We start from the raw sequence: 18103 nt of genomic DNA on the forward strand, positions 1-18103 counted from the left end.
TCATTATAGTACAGCAAAAAATGTTTAAATATTTTCTTTAACTTAGCAACCAGAAAGATAAAGATGAATTGTTAAAAACTACAAAGTAAAAAATGTCTTACTTTAGAACGAATGCACTTCCTTAAAGGGGAATTTGCTTGATCCCCATATAACGCTTTCAAAAGCTAATGCGCATATTCCTTGCCTTTGTTATGAGCTCGCTTAGCAAGGGGTTCTTTAAAGCTTCAGCTTTTTTTTTCTCGAAACGTGAAAAATACTCCACCCTATGAGTGTATAAGGCAATGTAGAACTACGCAAATTGTATAAATTTTTTGGGTAGTAGTATATCGGACCGAAGGTTATTTCTGCAGATTTTTTTAAGGAGCTTTAGCTGACCATAAAAATATAGTCAAAAATAAATTTTTGAGCCCTTTCATTCTTTACTGAGCGCTTTTGACTAGCTACATATAATCTTATTTTTAAAAATTTTGTTCATCACGATATTAACCTCTTGGCAACTTTTATGAATTTGGGAGTTGGACAATACTAGGATGTTAAAAAGGATAATTTTGTATATCCCAAAGGTTTAATAATATTAATAATAGAAAAAACCCATATATATAAGGGAACCAGGGAACCTTAACGTAAACACTAAGACAAACTCGAGAATAACTTAATATTTAAAGTTATCCACCAATAATTAGATCACTAGACTTTCCAGCTAGTCTTGTGCTAATCTTATACCAAAAATATTTAATAGCAAAAGCTGTGTCACAAACTTGTTTTTAATAATAAAAAATTAGGGAATTAGCCTTAAAATTTTTTTTGCAGTGACAATACTGACTGAGGGGTGTCTTCAACGGCGAAAAGAAATATTGAGTACCATTGATTTTAAGGAATTTGGGTTATTCTACAAATTATACGTTCGAAACCGCAACTCCAAAAGAGGACGCCCCACAGTTGGACGGGATTAATTCTATGTAACGGTATAGAAGTTCGACAAACCGTCATAAAGCCTATTAGCCTAATTAAGAACAATAAAGCATAAAGGCTAAGAATGAAGGATTACATCAATCTTGTAGTTAGAGCTAGAAAGTCAACGTTAGCATTGTGTTACATGTTATAAATAAAAATATCTTACTTTGATCGAAAGCTGATGCAGCTACATGTTGACTAAGTTAATGATTACAAAACATTTTGGTTGTGACTATGGTACCTTCCTGAGTTCAACTCTATTTTCAGGGTTATGTTATACTTCGGAGAATCATAGGTTGCTTGATACTTAGTATCGGAAGATACACTCTTAAAATTAGTAAAAAGAAGTCGTGGGCTTAGCTCTGTGGCAGGTGATATCTTGCCACCAAGTTTTACCAAGGGATTGCTATGCTCGTTCTAGGCAAATTATTAAAAAACCGTTTCGAATGGCGATACTAGTACTCAATGAGAAGCTTGCGAAGGTTAGTATTCAGTTAATTGGTTCAAATAATAACACAATAAAGCCAACCTTTGAATAAAATCAAGTCTAGTTAATGAACGCAAAGGCATCAAGCTCAAGGCACGTTAATAACCATAATGTTTGGCCCAGAGGTAGAGAGAAGATAGCACCTGCCTCAGGACTTCATATACAGACGCATTTTGTCACTTTTAAAAGTAGTTCTTTCGCACGGTGCGTTCCACCACCCTAAAACTTTTTTCCGCTGCACATGCCTACTCTGAGCACATTTTATCTAATGAAAGGTACCATAGTCACAACATAAAGGTGATAACCATTACAGTGATCTTAGTGTAGCTGCATTGGTTAGCGATCAAATTAAGACTTTTCAGGTCGTAGAGGGCGACATGACTAGAAGGAATGAACCTATACTAAGCTTGAGTTCCGTTAACAGATGACAACCTGTTGAGTAACCTAGATTGAAATCGTCGGAAACTTGTGAAGACTATGCTTCTGTAGACAAGAATATTAATATATAGAAAAAAATTTTTTTTAGCCACTTTACGATAAAGTCCTGGCGTCAAAAAGCAACCGTTGTTCCGGTAAAGAATGTACATTTGCAATCGCGAAGGCACCGAGAAAGTCAACAGTCTAAGGCACCAAAAAGAGCCTAATGCTACCATTAATAGCGCCAACCTGCACAGAAGAAAAACCTAACACTCTTGTAATAAAAAATTTCAGGTTCTGGAATACGTAGTTGCCATAATTATTCACCTTTTTCTGATAACAAAAAGTAGAAACTGCATGGATTTAAACTAAAAAATTATTGATAAAAGAGTGTCGCCCGAACATTTAGTAGAGATATTTAACCCAGCCCATAGCTATATTATTATAAAAAGTTTTACTTCTATTACAAAGCATCTATACTGCCGTATTTTTTAAGCTTCTTTTTTTTTTGCACCAACCATGTGGCCCTTTTTTTACAACTAGAATCATTATTTTTAACTCCAATTGAATTACTTGTAGCAAACTCACCACATTTTAACTCTGATAACCCCTTTAAAGTTAATTACTTAATATTTATAACCACCAAAATAAAGCTTCACAATAAACTAGTTAAAGGAATCTACAAATAATATTTTGCGCTTGATCAACAAGAAACCATATTGCAGCTATTAATATTTATGATCTGACTGTCTATTAATACTTCGACCTCGTAGCTCTCATTGGCTACTTAATTCACACGCATATTAGTATCATTTTACTTTTGCGAGGTCTAGCCGTGGAGGCAACATTAAGAATATACGCAATTCCCTAAAATAAAAAGAGAGTTACGTTGCTGGAGATGAAATTTTCGACCTTCTATTTAGGTACATAGCCATCCACGTAGAGGAGCATTATGCAATTGCATTATGGTCTATAACAATCAAATATGCATTCCAAGTTTAGTCGTACCATTACCACTACCTTGCTTCGTTTCATAGAGAGTTTTGCTGAAAACTGAACATTTTTTTGGGGGTGCTTTCCTCGAAAACTTAGTATAAGTTAAGGTTTATCTTGACAAATGTTTAAAATTTCATGCTCAGTGATGTGAGCGTTAAAAACACGAACTGTGGTTTTTGCTCGTTTTAGGCTAAAATTTCAAGCTGATGGTTTTTTTGGTATTTGATAGAGTCAACTTGCTGGAATTTATAAAAAAAAATTGTTTTAAATAATTCGGTTTTCTTCCTTTTTAAGACCCATGGTCTGCCGTACAAAGGTTCATCGTTAGCGGTAAGCACATTACATGTTACCACTCTGTAGATTGTAAGGTTCTCTGACGAATAATGTGTTAATGACTGGTCAATTATGAATTGACTTCACTTTACCTAACCTACCAATAACTGAGTAACCACTAAATTTTAGCGTCGTATAGCGCACGTGGAAATAACAACGGTAATTTTGTATCATTTATTATGTTAAAGAATACAAATAGTATTGTTGGTAAGATTCTAAACCGCACCACATATATATATAGCAAGTTTTTGTTTGTTAATGTCAAGAAAATAATGACTCTTTATCGATTAAAAACTTTGTAATAAGTCTGCGATCACTCCTGATTGAGAGCTCGAGTATTCTAAGTTTTTTGACTCGATCGATCCTCAAGAATAGTCATTACAATTAAATAGATAAATAAAGAGATTTTTGCTCTCTGCTTCTTGTTACTTCGCCTGTTATTTTTATTCGGCTTTGGGTCCCAGTCTATAGATCTGGATTGGCCCGAGTTATAGCTATTGGTAATTACTATAAATTCTAATCTGTAGGATTAGCACATTAAAAAATTGGTCATCTATAGGTTAATCTTCCTAAAAATCGATTAAATAATCTAGTTGTTAGAAAGCATCTATTTAATAGGGAATAATAGTAATAGATAAAGTTTTTGGTTTAACAATGAGCCTAACGATGAACATAAAAGAGTTAATATATATAATAAGAAGAAAAAAAAATTGGGCAAAAATAGACAACAAAACTAAGATCTTAGAAAAAGAGTGGGACTAATGCAAAATATATCAAACTATGCAAAGGCGGAAATAGAACTTAAGAAAGACTATAAAATATAAGCAGAACTTAGAAGCTGGTGTAAAGCAAAAGTAATTATAAAGGATAATAAGCGACAGTCACTTCATATGGAGAAAGTAACAGTATCAGCGCCTCACCCGAATGTTGGAAGTCTTAAATATATGTTTAACCAAAAAAGGCAAATCTTAAATTTTTATGCTTTGGTCGCATGAGCATAATAATCCTGTTAGATAATAATTACCATAGAACAATAATTACTAACATATAACTTTCACAGTGCGGAATCTTGTGTCTTGAAGCAGGCGCAATACTAGTTATATTTTTCTGGTTAAAGCTCATAACCGTTTTGTTTCTTTCCCTTTCTCACGTGTTTTTTTCCATATTTTTAATTGAGACCGTTTAGTCAATGTATACGTATCTACCATATTCAATGATAATAATGATAAGGGTTCATGCTAGAATAATAGTAACCCTACTCGTCCTTTTTGCATGCCTCAGATGCTTAATGAGTGTTTTCATCACGTAACATGAGTTACTTACGGTTAAATGACTTTAATTTTACTTTTTTTTAAATCAAGTATAGAAACCTAAACTTCATTTGTTGCACTTGCGAGTTGTAAAATTACAGATACTTCTTGATGAGTAAAAATGAGGTTCTAATAAGAGCTCGGGGTTATTATTAATTCTGGTTAGCGGTTACCAAGTCTTTTCTTCTATCGTTAAATTTTTTTTTTAAACTTCTTAATAGTTATAAAAATGTTGACTTAACACAAATAGTTATAATTTACTATTCTACATGGTATTACTTTCAATCAAATTAAATTGGTTTAACCCCACATATTTGTAAAACGTTTAGAAAGGCTACTTGAATCAGCCCGTAAATTGCAAACACGTTAGAACGACTGTTTATAGAGTTTGCTCCTAGATTCATATTATTAAATATATTAAGGCATGTGGATTAAATGCATCTGAAGGCTTCTTTGAACTGGGTGTATAAAAAGCCTGCATAACGTCAGCAAGATTACCGGCATTCCCTTTGCCTTGCGGTTCATTGTTAATTGCAACTTCTGGTAAATTAACTTTGTTTAAAAAGAGTTATTGCCTTAATTTTATATAAAAAATTAAGTTGTTATTTTGTATTTAAGGACTCATGAGCGCGATCAAAGGTACGAGGACTTCTAACGGCAAAATGAGTTTATAGTGTAAACCTCCCACCATGTGAAAGGATTTTAGGTTATGTTATTAACTTAATAATAAAGCGGTCCCTTACTTTTGCTCGAGATTGTTCCGCTTTAACTATCAACTGTTTTGTATTTGTTCTTTTAATCTAGTTTTACTGGTAAGTTCATTCTTTTTGCTTATCTTTTATTCTTTGGTCTTATAGTTGCCTTATTTATTTTTAATATTAAGTTTCTAATTTCCATTACTTTCGGCCAATATGACGCTTATTATTTCTTAGAATGTTTAAAGCTTTACTGGGGTTATAACACATATCTACGTTAAAAAAATTAAAAAATTGTATATATTATAAATATAAAAAAGCATGTTTAAGTATTGTATATATCGATATTCGATTTATAAATAACTTTTATTATTTACTTTTATAGTTATTATATATATAAGTTAAATACCGGTTTTTACGATGTTTACGAATATAAGAAAATTATATTAACTATGCTTTCCAAGGTGTCAGAGGGTCATTAGGGAGCAGTCAATTAGACGGTTTGGACGTGATGCATACTCAATCATAATGTTTGTAGAGTTGTTAATCCTCGAAGTAGAGAGGTCTAATTAAATGACGTGTAGATGAGGCTAGCTTCCTACCGTCTTGAAAAGGGTACTATTGAAGTGGTTTAGTTTAAAACTGAAGGAGCTTTTTTTTATATAACGGACGTAAGGTCAAGTAAACGAGTTAACTTTCTTCATGTACCTTAGTTTTTCAGTTAAGTTATTTATATACAATGGCTCGTAGGTATTAAGCCTATCTACTATAAAAAAGTGGTAATTATACACGGTATGTCCGTCTACTATCCTTCTCCTCCTTTTGGTAACAATAGCGCGTGTTAATAAAGAGTTTACTATCTTTCTCCACTCGAGATAGGTGTTATATAAGTGGTAAGATATATGCATTGGGTTGAGGGGTTTTTGCAAGGTAGTATTTTTATTATTTATCTAAATAACAGCGCTTAATTAACAATAAAGTTTCTTTACTTCATCATGTAATTTATAAAACCGTATAATATCTAAAAAAATTAACAAGTCATAGTTCCGGTATATTATGCTGAGGCAGCTTTGGATCTCGATATTTAGTAAAGTTGAAGGATCGTAGGAAACTGACGTTAAACAGTGTGGTTTCTTGTAGTTTCATTCTTTTAATGTATTTTTAGCTAAATACCCCATGTATTCTTTGATGACTTAAAAACTTAAACCATGCAGCGTTTGTAAACATTCTAAATAGCTTATATGATAACGCTGTAATTTTTTGTTAAGTTGAGGAGCAGTATTCCTAGACAAGAAAAGCATATGTGAAAATTGTGTGAATAATCGTTTTGTATACCAATAACTTTTTCTTTAGTGAATTTACTTTTCCGGTTTAGTCATCCAAGGAGAAAGCCACACAGTCCTTATTTTTGATGGCATAAGCTTTATGTATATTTTAACTCCTTTTTCTCCAAAGCATGATTTCTAAATATCTAACATTGAAGACCTTGCTATATTGTCTCCGTTAATTTTGAGGCATTTATCTGGCGCCTTCTTCCGTTCAGATACAGATAAATCTTTCGCCTCAAGCACGTTAATATTTAACTATTATATTTGATACCGTTCTTTTATTTCCTTAAGAGAGGAACTAAAATGTGAATATATTGAAATCGGAGCCTTAGAGAGGAATGAAATTCAACATCGACTACAACTAATGCTATTTTAGTGTCGCAATTTTAGAGTACATGTGCCTTATAAATGAAAAATTTAATGTTGAAAGTAAAGTGATGAAATTTTTTTTATTGGAGGAAGCGGTACATGGCTTAATTAAACAATTTTCAATTTTAAATGTTAAACTAAATTAACCGTGGACACGTAAAATTCGAAAAACACTACTTAAATAGGTGTTCAATCACGCGTGAAATTTGTAATGACGTAACATGATTTTTACAAAAATCATACTGTTCTGCTTAAAGTAGACTGTGTTAGTTAGTTCATCATTTAGTTTTTTTTAAAAAAAGAAATATTATTGTTTCCAATTCTTCTTTTCCAAGAGAGGGGCATTAATTGGTAGGATGTTAGGTCCATATCATGAGAAGAAGGGAAAACTTTGGGAAATTTTTAATTATTTTAGCTAACCTCCTGCACTTAGAAAAAACTTCAAGTTTTAATAAATCATTGAGCTCAGTTATACGTAGTAGCCTAGGATGTTTTAGCGGCTTAAACGCTTTACTTGATATTTTATCCACCCCACCGCATTCCCAATGTTAAGCTTACGATTTGATGCCGGCAATAAACCTGAAGCTTTCTTTAAGAAGTCATTTACATAGGTCTCCTTCAATTTGTCCTTCTTTTCAGTTTTGATAGATTTATATAGACTCCCATTATATTTAGCGAACCAATTCGACTTTCTATATGATGGTAGATAATTTTATCTCCACAAGTGATTGCCGGTGTTATGTTTAATTTATTATTTTAATATTTTAATGTTTTAATAAAGACCACACAATATCTAAACCAGTTTTATCTTCCCGAATATTATTGTAATATTATTGTAATATTTAATTAATCCTCTACTGAATCCTATGTTAGGTCCGAGTGGTGTAATCTAATAAACGGATCTGGAATATGTAATATTCCTTCCTATTCTTGCGACCAATCGCGGTTAGTACGCACAATTTAAGAATGTTAAAAAATATTTAAGTGGTAATAGTTACCCACTTTTAGAGCTCCAAGGTTTCATTAATAGTTCTTTCCAGTCCCCAGCTCTTTGCTACTTAATATTTGTTATTGTCCATTACAGCTTAATTATATAATTAAAACAGCATCACTCGGTTTTAATTATATTCTGGAATACCAGTGGAACTGTCATCAACGCTAGCACAATAGGATTATGGCCCGAGCGGAGCTAGTGGTGATTAGTAATACTGTAGCTAAAAGATTATATTAGAGTACAGCTTTATCTAATATATTCTTAGCGTTTATTGCGGAGTGGTGAGTGGGTTCAAGGGTCCAATACAGCCAAATGGTTCTTTAAAAAATGTCATTTCAAAACAAAATAACCTCTTTTATTTCACGAAGAATGCTTCGCATTTAACTCTCGTCCATAAAGACTGAAAAAGCAATTTTTAATAATTATTTAAGTTTTCGCCACAAATCTTATTTAGTGGTTTGTATACCGAAATAAAATTGACATTCCAATAAGATATCGAGAGAGTAACTCCCTTAGCTTCAGTATTCCCACCTTTCAAATGATAGTTTTATTCAGTATGCAGAGATCCCCCTGTCCTTATGGTTCCTTGTGTTATTACGATACGTAGAAGTTATTATTACCGCAGGACAGTTCTTTGTAAAAGTTTTTAAACAATAGCAATATCAATACTTTCTCTAGACCTAAACTCCAAAAACAGTTAATTTTATAGGCCGTTTGCATACTAATATAGAATTTCCAAAGTCACTGGCTCCTTGGATGTAACGGGCTCATTTCTTTATAAGTGCTACCAGTTAAAGGGTCATATTATTTAATTTAATTATTTTGTCTAGTTAGAGTTTAAAGTAACAAATTTATGTTTGGTCTAGCCTTTTTTATCATTCAAGAAAATTTTCTTAAGTTTGCATACAATTTAAACAATTTGGAAATTATCGGAATAGTGACACTTTAAGTGTAAGCACTTTTCACCTTTATTAGGTTACAATTACTTCCTAGTAAAGTAAGGGAAGCCTTTATAAGCCGCCGAATGATTTTCATTACATTTTGCATAGAACATGCTGTGTTCTTAAAGATGAAAACAATCAAATGAAGAATGCTCCTCTGAGCATTGGACGCATTCTGACTTGCCACGAGGGTTTTTTTTGGGGGTGCGCCTGTAAAGCTGACAACCATAGTATTGACCTGCGAAGCCTTTCTAAAGCAGTGCTTAACAGTGACTTTGATTCTGCAAACAGTTGATGTAATCGTAAATCTTCTCACCTGATTTTAAAATTTTACTGGGACAAGAGACAAATTAGCGCTCGTCTAATCCGGTCCGGTCAGTAGCCCCCTAATGATTATCTTCCGGGATATCGTACGTATAACATACGCATTTTAAAGTCCAAATAACTTTCTTATTTCGCATTAATCCCCGGAAGTCTTCATATATTAACACCGTGCGAAACATTAACAGTATCTAAATTATATAGTTTGTATTTTATTAGTCCCTTGAATAATCTTGGGCTTTAAACTTTTTTCCAGGACAATATTGGCGGAAATATTCTTAGTCACTGTTTCGATTTACCGAACTTCGCAGAAGTTTCACTAGGCTTGGATTGCAGTTCAGTTTCGAAAGTATTATTATCATTAGTTTTATCTGATCGCCGTAACTTCAAATATAATGAACACTGTTATTATATCATTACTGTCCTCGCAGATTTTGTTGTCCACCTGTTTATTATTGCTGATATTTTTATAGAGTAATTTCTCGTTTTAACATTTGTTTAGTTTATTTGGTAGGGTTATTAATATTACTTATCATAAAAATAATGAAATTTCCGGTTTCTATATACTTTCCAGTAGCTCGCTGTCCTTTAGTGTAATCTCTTTAGTGGGCCAAGGTTTTTTTAAAATTTGAAGGGAGGAGTTTGGATTAGTTGTACTTACCTTACCACCAACAGGTTCATTTAATCTTCTAGTAGTCGTTTTCATCGTAGAGTTTATAATTAAGTACATTCAACACGGAATCGGTAAAAATTAACTCTTTTTTAAGTTCTTCAATAGTGGCTAGTGAATCAGCAATTAGCGCTCGATGATCAATTTCAGGAGAATTAGGCGGTCAACCTAGAAAAAGTAAATAGACAAGTAAATTTTATGCATATACATAAAAAAAGAATCATACAGAGTAGGCTTCAAGTCATAACATATATCGTTTAGTATATCTTGTTGGAGGGCGTACTTATTCGCAGTTTGGATATTGTTGACCATCACTGTGGGGAGGATTAAGGGAGCGGTGCCTAACTGTGGTTTTTCGGTGGTTTTTGCAGCTTCAAGCGGTTTTGAAAGACGAAAAGTAAAAGTTTTCAGGATATCTAGGATGCCTAAATGATAAAAATTGTACCTGATGACCCTGTATAGTTAACAATCAGTTAATAATCATTTAATATTAAAAAAAGGAAATAAAATATAAGAGAGCTTCAAAGTTACAGATTTTAATATATAATGATTGAGTTAAACAGCTCAAGTCGTTTTTCCAGGTATTCAATTCTGTATAGTCTCATGAAGAAAAAAATTACTTTTGTGTTATATGCTAATCTGTGATATAATTTCGCTTTCCATCTTTGCCATTAAGCACATGTTTAATATTGTAATATTAATGTAACGCCGAATGACTTGAAAACATTCTCATTATTTCCGGCAACCTTTAATTTACATCACAAAGTGTTCATACAACTTTATGTCAGGTTATAATTACTTTTGTACACTAAGAGCTATTTTCAGTTTTTAAAGAAAAAGCTGCATATGTACCTTAAGTCGTTAACACAAATTTCTGTGCTCTTTTAAGCTACTTCCGGTCTTTTCGTTGTGCTAATTCTTCCCCTCGTAGAGGTAGTTTATTATTAACTATAGCGCCTAAGATGGAGAAGGTTATTTGAATTGCTTTCTACAGCTTCTCCCTTAGGGAAGATTTAGATTAAACAGATTCAGACTGGTAACCACTGTGGCTTGCCAGTGTCATTATAAAATAAATGAACAATAAAAGTAACCCTAATATCCCTCTTTTGCTTTCAACATTTATTGCTCTACCGTTCTCTCAGAAGTATATTGTTTACCTTCACAATGGATAATAACTGAATAAAAATTGTCCCTAGAAATAACAATATTAATAACAAAACTAATATTTAATTAACGATAGAAAGGTTAATCAGTTTTCAAATTTGATTTATTTAGTCCGACAAATTACTATAAAAGGTAAAGCTTTAAAATAATATATTTCAATGGTTTTCCGTTTTTTTCAGTAGTACAAACGCCACGAGGCTTTTACAATAAATTAAACCCTCGAGCTTTTTATTATATTTATCATCGTGCATTTAATTTTAATTTGCATACTTTTTACTTACTTATAAATTTTATTTTATCTATTTTAATATTCCAGTTTTCCGTAATTTCTAATAGTTGAATTCGATTAAGCCATTTCCAAACCCTTCATATATATACTAGATAAGAGTACAGACAGTAGAAGATGGGTAGTGCACTGGCGAAAAAAGCACTTCAACCCGTCCGATCTGAGAAGTCAAATCTCCAGGAATTGAATTTGTTTATTACTACGGTCAGTGACCAGAAGGCTAACTACGTATTCCTTTCTAGGGAACGGAAGAGTTATGAAACTTTTCTTGAAGAGGTACAGGTGCATACTTGACCCAGCATAAAGCCTAAGAGGTACTGCACTCGAATTACCAAGCATCCGCAGAAGTTATTAACTAGAAAAAAAATTTAAAAAATAACAAGAGCTATTCATTATTATTCATATAAAGGAGGATATATGCGAGTTAGATAAGAATTAAAAAGTTAGCGAGTTTTCTAGATGTATATTACAAGAGGCAGGCGCGTCTTGAGGTATTTAAGCGCGTTTCGTGGTGGTTTACTCCTTATAGGTTACTGGTTACTGTTTATCACTTGCTCCCTAGGTTCAATTTGAAAGGAGTAGGGCCACTGGAACTTGACCATAAATGACAAGCCCGTTCTCTGAAACATTCTCTGGTAAGTTTAAATACCATGTTCGAATGGATTAGATAACAACCAACAAAACATAAAAAAGTGGTAAATTTAGTTACCAGTGAACGTAAAATAAATCTATTTTAAGCCCCAGAGTTTTGCCCATTTAAGGATTAAAGCCGGTTACAGCTATTATAAAAACCAGATCATGCATTTTAATGCCTTCTAAGATTAGTGTATATATGCTTGTATGCACGCGCCTTCTTCCCCACTTTCGTTAAACGGGTGTAGGCGTAGAGCAATTCAATAAACCCTTTTTTTTGATTTTTTCTACTTCCACATTATTGAATTGGTCGCTATAGTTAATATAACGGGTACTGAGGTCAAGAGTTAACAAAGTAACCGAAGCGCGAAGAAAAACAAGGAGAGGGCGGGGTACGGTAGCGGCTATAGTGCTGGTATTTCTTGAAAATGTTATGCCTCTGGTCTTTTAATGGCTCTTAAAATAGCTTTATTTGTGTTTATAACAACATTATTTTGTTACCATATACAAATTTTAACAGTTATATCTCAACTCTTTATGTGATCTTGACAGTTTGGGTTAAAAACTCTGTATAACTTTCTCTAGGCTTATGTGGTTATTAAAATCATTAACTAGTGAAGGTCTTACATAAAGCTATATATAGATTTATTCAGTTTGTCTAAATTTATTTTAGGCAATGTTATATTTTTTTTAATCCTTTCTTTCAGCTTGTTATCGTTTGAACAAAGTCGGTCTCTACAAAGTAGGTCGCGAGGATGCTGACATCATTTTACAGGATAAATTCTGTAGTCGAAGACAAGCGATTTTTTACGTACTCATTATTACTTTAAAGTGTACTATTAATAGTTTTATTTTCTCTAAAGGTAACAAAAAGCTTCTCTAATGAACTTAAGGATAAAGAAAGTAGACTTGGTCATAGCGAACTCAGATTAAAAGTTTTAAGTTCCAGGAGTGGAACATATATTAACGAAAAGCGTTTATGTAAAGAAGAAACTGCCCTTCTAAGTAGTCAAGACCTTATAAAGTTTGGCTCTAGAGAGTTTTTTAAGTATTAAACGTGGAAATTATATTTTTAAAACATATTACTAATTGTACCGTTTTATGTACTGTGAGCCGTAAGGAGTGATACCCAAAAGATTTATTTGGTTTTCTTTGAGTTAGAATTTTCATTTTTCTTTTACTTTTCGTCTTTAATCAAAAGCTCGAATGTATATAATAAAAATATAAAATAAAGAAGTAGCAAAACTATATTACTACGAAAATTACGTGTTTTACTATGATTTTAAATATTAAAGAGTTACTTCTGAGCCTCTTATTGTCTGCTCCTCACACACTACTGATTCTGAATTAAAAGAAATTAAAGAGCAAGTTGAAGTTTTAGGGGGGGATTATGTGGACCAGTGGACGCAAAACTGTAGCTTATTGGTCACATCTTCTCTCGTTGTAACTCCAAAAGTACTTTAACAACTTTATCATAATTTCTTTCTTGCGACTTGTGGAACTTTAAGGTCCTTCACTGTCTTCTGGATGCCAAACCGGTTGTCACCGTTCGGTACCTCGAGGATTCAACAAACTTAAACTCGCTTCATCTAAACTATAAAGAGTATGATTACTAAAATTCATGGTAGTCGCGGTCTATAGAATTTACTGATCTTTTCTCTGTCAAACTTAATTTATATTTATGTTTATAAAAGTTATCTTCCCACGGCCCAGGATCCCAGGATTAGTGATTCTTATTCATTTCTGCCTAATAGTAAAAGGTCCTCCTTGTTTCGCACCCTCCACTTTATTTTCTTCAAGTTTGAAAATTCTGAGTGGGTAATCTTTTTTTGTTAACTTTTTGTTAAGGAGTTCATTACAATTACTTGTTTCGTTTAGCTTAAGTCTCTCGCGATCTCTGCAGGGTCGACAGTAGACTTTTTTAACAGGCGACGCCTAAGTGAATACAGCTGCACCGCCGGTCTTTGGGTGATAGTAGGCCTGAGGAAGCCGGAGAGCGTTTACAAGTTTCCTTTAGCTTACGAGAGGTCTCTCAGCTTAAGCCCGGGATAAGTCTATTCAGTGCACAGTTCGGTTTACAATATAATTAAAAATTTCTGTATGTAGATTAAACGAGAGGACTGCCTTGGGAATAGACCTGATTCAATCCATTCTTCTGTGTGACGCATCCTTCTTTTTTACAGAGGAATGTTTTATCTTTTTAGTCGCAATACTTTATATTAACGTTTATTATCAGCCTTCGACAAATTTGGACGTTAAAAGGTTTTTTATAATCAAATTTTTCAAACTTCTAAACTATTCTTTTAAAAAATAAGTACTGATGTGTTCACCTCTGAATTTTCCTCTGAGAAAGCTGTAAGCCAGGAAAAAAACAATTCTTTGGATTCGGGACTTTTTACTTTTGACAACTTTGATCAGCCTCAACCTGACGATTCTAGTAGTTCCGAGACCGCACAGGTTTTACTTATGTTATTGGTTTGAGCACGGAGTGAGCAAGGAAGGTGAAGCTTTTTAGTTTATATGTTTTTAAAGTTATTCCCACTAGTTTATTATAATAAATATTTTAAAGATCGACTCCGCTCCTCAGTTGAATGCAATCTTTTTTGATCACTTTCAACCGGAGTATTTCATTTTGTGGCAATTTTTTCCACTATTTAACTTCCCTTTTTGCATTCGAGGCCGTTAAAAAAAGAAGCGAATGACAATCTTGGAGATACCACTACTGCTTTGGGAAATGTTATTTTTACACCACTATACTGTAAGAAAAGAGACAAAAGTGGTGTAGCTAAAGACACCTTGATAAATAGAAAAAGGTTTATAAAGGTAACATCCGTGTTTATTCTATTATGCTCCCCTCATCGTCTCTACCGTTTTTTCATTATTCATATTATTTCTATTGTTATTCTTTACTTCAATTCTTACTTTTTTCCAGTTTTATAACTCCAATATTTTAATCTTTGTTTATCTTTAGTTTACTATTAGTTCTTTTAATGTATTTTTATATTTTAGGTGTTATTATAGTTTTAATTGTGCGGCTTAACCTATTAATCTTTAGTATTGTAATTGCTTTTTCACCTTAAATAAATTGCAAAAGTGTTATATATTTTTGTTTTTACCGCACTTTACTTAAAAATTAAATAACAGAATTGGCGGGCGAGTTGTCAAAAACCAATAAGATTAATCTCCTCTTCGTATTTAAAAAGCCACACGGACTAACTGAGGAACACTGATTTTTGTATGCTTTCTATGCTATCCCCTTTTGGTTTTTAGGCTTCAATGTCCACCTTAGTAGTTAGTAAAGTTAACAGCTTACCTTTCTCTTCCCTCATAAAAAGCTTATATATTTTCGGGCATGATAGGAATATCAAGTTTGCAGGGGAAGTGCAGAACTGCGCCTAACTTAACGAACGCCTTTTAGCTTTGTCTGGCTAAGCCTGCAATATCGAGATTTAGTAGAACTGATAATTTTATTTGTATATAAAAAATTATCCTAAACAATTTAAAAAAATGATGGGCAGATAAATAATCTGAGGGATAAGTTTAAAAGCCAGTGAGGACCAGCATAAATATCTGCAAATAACTTAATTGGTCGGTGTAATAGGGGTCAGATACAGTGAATAGCTTAACTTATTTGTATATTTATACGTACCCTCCTTTAATTACTATCCTTGACTGACTTGTTCAGCAATTTTTTTTTTGTGGTTCCTTTTTGTTTATATATAAACTTTTTGTTACTAGGATGTCTATTATTCAAAGTGCATATTCTATAGGTAGCTTAGGAAATATAACGTTTAAGATTCTTGACTAATAATAGAGTATGAGTCTACTAATATTAATAATATTAGCGCTTTGATTAAAAGTTTATTATTATAATTATCTTTAGAATGTATTTTTGTTTTCTTTTGTGCCTCAATTTATCTTCCAAATTAGTTGCTATGGATTTGATTTAGGAAACTGGCTTGAAATATAACCTTTTTTGTATTTTCAAAATACGGAATTCCCTTTTTGTTAAATACAATCTAGTATAGAGTAAATAACACATAACATTTAGACTAAAAGTTTATTTAAAGAAGTACAAGTGTCTCCCAGAGTTAGTTTTAGTTTGCTCTAGCAGTTTGTACACGATAGCATTGCTTTATATAATTAACGTGAATAATACATCGGTGTGTAAAATATTGATATGTGGACTTTATAAAGAGAGTCTTTAACCAATAAAAATTTTTGTAAAACGTGGCTCAAGTAAATAGAATAGAATTTAAGCTACCCATTAAGGTTATTCATTTTACAGAAAATCTATAAACTAAACTTAAGAGTTTACTTTTCTGGCTGTACAAGTTATTTTACCCAATCTCAAAGTATATATTTATGTTAATGTTTGAACGGAATGGCTACGGTCCATGAAGCAGCATCCCGACTATTAGGCTAAAGTTTTAATTTCTAAAGATATCTTTTTTTTTTAATAAATATCGTAACAGTAACCAACCACAGCAGATTTTGACTAAAAGGCGTCGATCCAAATTTTTTGTTGTGTGCTAGGCAACGTATGTAATGAAGACTATTTTAGTCCTTTACTTGATCACAGCTTTGGTACAGGCGGTTACAGTTTCGACCTGTTAACTATGCGTCCCGTGTGCTGGTAATAACTTACAATTAAAGAAAATTAGATGTGAAAGTTTTTAGTATATGTTAATTTATTAAATAAATGTTGACTTTAAACTTTTCATTTTAATGCCGTCTAAGTTCTTCATATCTTTTAGTGTATGCACTATAACTGAAAGGTAATAAGCTTTAAGAAGATGACGAATAAAAGATGGTTTAAGTCGTAACTCATATGTAGTTTATTATTTTAAAACGAACAAAATTACTAAAGATAAAAAACTAGAATAGCTATAATAAGTCCGACACGTTAAATCTAGCAAAATTTGCTTTAATCTGTTAGTTATGAAGTTTACATGCCTAGTAAATACAAAAAGATACAAATATCTATCAATAGCTACCAAGGGAAGCATTAAGGTAGTCAACTGATAAGTTAATGAAAGAGATATAACTCGTCATAGCATTTCAATTATGCTCGTATATGCAACTATTGTTGTTTAGCTCGAAACAACTGCACAATAGATAAAACGCATTGTTTAACATTTAAAAGAAACGAATTAACTTTTTTGGTTTAGAACATATAGAAAGAACTCTTATATTTTATTAAAAAGACTGTATTGCATTAAAAATAATATAGTTATAAACATGGTCTGGTGCGTGAGTCCCCGGTCTAAATATGTTAGGAATCGACATTACTTAAAAAAATTTGTTTTTTTATAATATAATATCCTTACTTCTCAACAAACTTGTTATATCGGTAAATTAACTTTTTCTAAACCCTATAGAATAATAGTCAAGTGCAGTCCTCGAATGTGCATGAACGGTCAATTTTACTCGCTGTTGGTTAAATCTCCTCTCCCTTAAGTCCGATTACAGTTTTGCATTGTCTTTATAGTATGAGGGTAGTGTTCAAAAGAAGTGCTCTGTGAGATAAGTTTGGCTCCCGCACCTACTGCAGTTTTTTTTTTCCTTGTTTGTTGTGCGGTTGGGTTTGATGCGTCTGGGAGTCTTTAATAATGAAATAAACTTATAGTGCTTTCTAGTACTCGACTTGTACTATTTTACTTTATTGTCTATACCATCTTTTATATCTATATTATATTACTATGCTATCTATAATACGCAAGTTCTCGAAGATTAGCCCATGGAATCAAACAATAGAGTATTTAACCGCTAGGGGCAAGATCTGAACTCTAAGGCAAACGGTTCAGTTCAAAAAAGCTACTCCCATGAATTATAGCGGTATTAACCAAAGCATTATCGTGCAGAAGCCTCAAACCTCGAGTTAGCATTCCACTCTGTTTTTCTTGAACAAATTCACGCAATTTAAGTAATAAACTTGCGTATTACATTCCATTTATGGCGGTGTGTCTCTCTTTAGAATCCACCATAAAATTTATTTGAAATTTCGAAGCTTGCTCCGTTTCTTTGGTCTTCAAATGGCAATGACCTAGTACCACTTCACCAATGACCACTTCTCCTAGCCGATCCTGACGTTCTTATAAAACAAAAAAACTATGACCACTCTTTTACTGTGGTGAGTGGTGGTGAAGAATTGCCATAAAATTATTCAAATGTTTAATTTCTGTGGGTTTAATGCCTTTTTAGT

The 18103-nt window shown here is 32.6% G+C and overlaps 1 protein-coding gene across 6 annotated transcripts; it reads left to right on the forward strand.

The window, feature by feature from the left end:
- Nucleotides 1-12269: 12269 nt before the first annotated feature.
- LOC135119510 (nibrin-like) lies at nt 12270-17447 on the forward strand. Of its 6 annotated transcripts, none has more exons than XM_064043918.1 (14): nt 12270-12518; nt 12606-12709; nt 12762-12946; nt 13194-13353; nt 13407-13501; nt 13593-13716; nt 13777-13925; nt 14005-14160; nt 14214-14253; nt 14317-14355; nt 14468-14520; nt 14577-14721; nt 15043-15133; nt 17280-17447. In XM_064043918.1, the coding sequence occupies exons 1-13, from the start codon at nt 12488-12490 to the stop codon at nt 15112-15114; spliced, it is 1353 nt and encodes a 450-aa protein (XP_063899988.1). In that variant the 5' UTR covers nt 12270-12487; the 3' UTR covers nt 15115-15133; nt 17280-17447. The 6 variants fall into 6 exon arrangements, 4 of the variants coding, with proteins under 4 accessions (XP_063899988.1, XP_063899987.1, XP_063899985.1 ...); XM_064043917.1 differs by having other exon boundaries at nt 14005-14081; nt 14133-14160; nt 14214-14355; XM_064043915.1 differs by having other exon boundaries at nt 14214-14355.
- The last annotated feature ends 656 nt before the right edge of the window (nt 17448-18103 follow it).

The sequence above is a fragment of the Zophobas morio genome, unplaced genomic scaffold (assembly GCF_036711695.1).
Source record: "Zophobas morio isolate AGI-343-1 ecotype UQ-CSIRO unplaced genomic scaffold, CSIRO_AGI_Zmor_V1 ptg000269l, whole genome shotgun sequence".
Classification (NCBI taxonomy): Eukaryota; Metazoa; Arthropoda; class Insecta; order Coleoptera; family Tenebrionidae; genus Zophobas; species Zophobas morio.

Excerpts from the sequence above, each read along its gene's own strand:
- LOC135119510 (XM_064043915.1), top strand. The coding sequence starts at position 12,488 with ATGTGGTTATTAAAATCATTAACTAGTGAAG. Across the intron at positions 12,710-12,761 it reads GAAGACAAGCGATTTTTTAC|GTAACAAAAAGCTTCTCTAA; the intron begins GTACTCATTATT and ends TTTTCTCTAAAG. Across the intron at positions 14,161-14,213 it reads ACAAATTTGGACGTTAAAAG|TACTGATGTGTTCACCTCTG; the intron begins GTTTTTTATAAT and ends TTAAAAAATAAG.